Below are 4,411 nucleotides of genomic sequence, written 5' to 3'. Positions count from 1 at the left end.
GGAGCTAGATCCCAGATGCATGCTGCAACTAAGGAGCCCACCTGCTACAACTAAGACCCGGCACAGCCAAAGAAATAAAATTAAAAGAGTAATGTCTCCTCTAGCATTTAATTTGGTTCTACTCAATAAATATGTTATTTGACTGCGTCATCATTATTTTCCCCCATTATAGAAATGCAACAGAGACATGGACCTTCCAATAACTGAAATATTTTGTTCTCCCAGAAATATATAATATCCAAAGTTTTCTGTCACATGTACTCAAAACGTTTTCTTCTAACCATTTTATCTGTATTCAGAAGCATCTTTGGTGTACTATGTTGGGTCCGACTTCTTTAAATTCTGCAGCGGTGATCCACATGTGCTGGAAGGCAGAGAGGGATGCAAGAATAGAGCCTCCCACCCACACTGATATTTTCCTTTCTGGGGGAGCAATAACCTGCACAGGGGTGTTGGCAGGCACCACCTTTGCTATATCTTTAACTAGCCGCTTATCTAAACCAGGGAAAGAGGTTGATCCCCCAGCAAGGATAATATTGGAGAAAAAGGAATTCCTCAGATCTGTATCACATTTCATTATGCTGCTGAAGCACATCTTATCAATGCCAGGGGTCTCAAGATGCAGGAGACTTGGAGAGAAGAGGGCCTCTGGACAATGAAAGAGCTGGTCATGGAGTTTGATTGTCTTCCCATCAGGTAGTTGGTAAACCTTCTCTATACAATCAGCTTTCTTGGCCTTTTCCTCTTCAAAGTTCATTGCCACATAACAATAGGTTTCCTTAATGTCTGTGACAATCTTCCTGTCTGAAGCACTAAGCAGCATGATGCCGTGCTCCTTCAACAGCATCATGAGGTAGTTGGTAAGGTCAAGACCTGCCAGATCTAGCTGCTGGACACTATGAGGCAGACAGTAACCCTCAAAGATGGGTACACACTGGGTAACCCCAGCACCTGAATTCAGCACAAAGCCAGTTGTGAGGCCAGTAGCAAAGAGAGCTAGCACCCCCTGGATGGATATATAGAAGGCAGGAACCTCCAGATGCTCAAAAAACACTTCAGTGACCCGTTGCCGGTTGGCCAGTGGGTTCAGTGCTGACTCTGTAATCAAGACTGGGCCATCACAGGGCTTTAGCTTCAGGTTATCGTCGTAGATATGCTTCCACATGATCTCCATGTCCCCCCAGCAAGTAATGAGACCACGCTCCACTGGGTAGCTGTAGGAAAAGCAATAAGATAAATGGCAGCTTTAAATTTTTCCAGTGTCTACTCTCTTCAAACATGGGTTAATCCCCGTATTTATTACCAGTAGCACTTTATGGGCAGTGCCCGCCAGAGCCTCTCAGAGATGGTAACTGCCAGCAAAAGATAGCCCAGCTACCTTCCTCTGCAATTTTTGTTGCTTTCCATCTTCCCTGCCTCTTTGGAATACCCTTTTTGACTTTAAATATATATATAGGGAAATCTTCACAGTTTTAATATCAGTTAGTTGAAAACAAATAGCCCGGAAGACAAAGGTATCTTGAATTAACATTCCTAAATGAACTTGTATTTTATGAACGATAACTGTGTTTGTACGTTTGAATACATTTGAATAGATACAGCGAGCAAGTAATGTTCACTCTTTAGGTATGTGGTACCCTCAGAGATTTGCGGCTCGAGCGTTTGCAATAATGATAGCTGGCAGAGACTTTCCTGTTCCTCACTTCTTATCCTTTCTCTCGGTGTTGGGCCTCTCCTCTGGGATCCCCCTACTTTGCCTCCACGCGGGTCCTGCCCGCCGGGAGAAGGCGGTACCTGATGGAAAGTGCGCTTCTCCGCTGCTGCGCTCGGTCTCCCACGCACACTTCCTGCACGCCCTCTGCCCCCGAGGTCTGGCCTTTGGCACGGCCTATAAAGTTCGGGTAGACACACTGGGGCTCCCGGGACCCAGCCAGGCCCGCCTTGATCACTCCTGAGCCGTTGTCGATCACCACCGGTAGCTGGTAGTAGCTCATGACGCCGCCGCCTCCTGTCGCCCGGCCGCTCGGGCTGCCCTGGCTGCGGGCTAGGCGGGGAGCGCGGAAAGTGATGTGCCGGTCAGACGACCTGGAACGCCGCGTCATAGAGACCCCGGCACGGCCCCGCGGGGCCTGAGCCGGGCTGGAGGGAGCCGGGGGCTGGCGGGGAGGCGGGGGGGAGTCCCAGGCCGGGGACTCGATGGATGCAAGGTGCACTCTAAAGTGCCACCCACGATTGCGTCTCACCCGGGTTGGACCACTCCTCACCCCCTTGGAATCCGGGAATACCAATATCAGGAAAACCTGACTTTCTTCCCAGAAAGCTAGATACCAATCTAACCCTTCACAAGAGGCTTTCTCTAATACCTCGATGAGCCATAAAAACAGTTTTATTTCTCAACGTCATTACATTCTGGTTAATAGATGTCTGTCCAAGGGCCTGCGGGAAGCTCTGAAATGCGCCCTCGAAACTGGAAAAAGGTGGAGAGATTTGACAGGGTAAAGTGTCGTAGCGGGGGAGGTACGGTTCATGCTTCTGAACTTCTAAAAAGAGAATTTCGTCAACTTGTAAAAAGAGAAAGGGAAAAAGTGCTAGGACTTAAAGTGGGTTTTAAATACTTTTATTATTATTTCTATATATTCTGGGCAGTACTTTGTTGTGTTTCTTTCCCCGTGTTTTCTAAGCAAAATGTACTCAAAACCGAAAAAGTATAATCTCACTTCTAAATTTTTTAAGCAATCCCATCAGGTTACCCACCCCCCGCCCCCGCCCCCGGTGTAATACGGAAGCTCATTCTCATTCCCTAAAAATTCTTGATTTTTAGGCATAAGGATATGTCTGTCTCTTTGCAGGAAAAACGATATTCCTTAGGTCATATGAAACTCAGACTTAGAAAAATCTATTCATGTTGCGTGCCAAAAAAGTGCATCTCGATGTCTGATTTTCTTTTTTAATCTCTTCAATTTTGCACACCCTGTAGAAGATTTTAAAACAAGTGCCGTCTAAAACAAGTACAGAGCAGAGGAAATTCAAAAGTCCCTCCACCAGAGGCTGAAAGGATCGCTTTCTCGCTAGCTAAGTAACAGCTAGGGAGTTTGGTGCTGCGCAGAGCTGCGCCCCGCTGCGGGAGCCGGGACTCCGGGATTCGCGTGCGGCCAGCCCTTCCTAGCCCGCCAAAGCCCTGAAACTCAGCCGGTACTCTCAACAGAGTAACGCGAAATATAACACTTCTTTTCCGTAGAAGAAAGTAAACCGCAAAAAAGTGCAACCAACGGGTGCCCGATTTCTACCCAGGGGCTTTGCAAAAAGTGTATGCAAATTCCAACTTTTGAAATGGTAGTACTGTTCAACTGGACATACGGTTATTTTTCCTTTTTTTTTTTTTTGGTTTCATTGTTCTTTCTATTAAAAGTTACGCTAACCCTACCTTTAAGCGCTCGTGAATTGCACGTTACAACAGCGATATCAAGGACTTTCTCAGCCACTGCTGACAGGCGGGTTTCCGTAGTGTAGTGGTTATCACGTTCGCCTAACACGCGAAAGGTCCCCGGTTCGAAACCGGGCGGAAACAGTGTTCTTATTTTTTCCCGTTTACGTCCACTTAACAGAGTCTTATGATGTTCCTTATGTTTGCCCACTTACTTAACAGGGTCTTGTGATGATCCTTACGTTTGCTTTTTATTTGATCCTTACGTTTGCTTTTTATTTTATTTTTGTTTACTCCTTTTCCCCCTGTTTACGTCCACTTAAACAGGGTCTTGTGATATTCCTTATGTTTGCTTTTTATTTTTTTTAACATCTTTATTGGACTATAAGTGCTTTACAATGTTGTATTAGCTTCTGCTGTATAATAAAGTGAATCAACTATATGCATACGTACATCCCCACATCCCCTCCCTCTTGCGTCTCCCTCCCACCCTCCCTATCCCACCCCTCTAGGTGGTCACAAAGCACTGAGCTGATCTCCCTGTGCTATGCAGCTGCTTCCCACTTGCTATCTACTTCACTTTTGGGAGTGTGTATATGTCATATGTATATGTCTCTCAATTCGTCCCAGCTTACCCTTCCCCCACCCCGTGTCCTCAAGTCCATTCTCTATGTCTGCGTGTTTATTCCTGTGCTGCCCCTAGGTTCATCAGACCTTTTTTTTTTTTTAGATTCCATATATGTGTTAGCATACGGTATTTGTTTTTCTCTTTCTGACTTACTTCACTCTGTATGACAGACTCTAGGTCCATCCACCTCACTGCAAACAACTCAATTTTGCTTCTTTTTATGGCTGAATAATATTCCATTGTATATATGTGCCACATCTTCTTTATCCATTCATCTGTCAATGGACACCTTGGTTGCTTCCATGTCCTGGCTATTGTAAGTAGTGCTGCAATGAACATTGTGGTACATGACTCTTTTT

At 45.8% G+C, this 4,411-nt stretch overlaps 1 protein-coding gene across 1 annotated transcript; it reads right to left on the bottom strand.

Annotated features, from left to right (window-relative positions):
* Positions 1-295: 295 nt before the first annotated feature.
* Positions 296-1,994, bottom strand: ACTRT3 (actin related protein T3; the record flags this gene model as incomplete). Its single annotated transcript, XM_082839663.1, has 2 exons — positions 296-1,214; positions 1,795-1,994. 2 exons carry the CDS (start codon positions 1,992-1,994, stop codon positions 296-298), a joined length of 1,119 nt encoding a protein of 372 aa, XP_082695789.1.
* Positions 1,995-4,411: the final 2,417 nt, after the last annotated feature.

Source organism: Leucopleurus acutus (genome assembly GCF_964270905.1).
Source record: "Leucopleurus acutus genome assembly, chromosome: 5".
NCBI classification, from domain to species: domain Eukaryota; kingdom Metazoa; phylum Chordata; class Mammalia; order Artiodactyla; family Delphinidae; genus Leucopleurus; species Leucopleurus acutus.
Note: the sequence above shows the minus strand (reverse complement) of the source record. Positions and strands in the feature narration are given on the sequence as shown.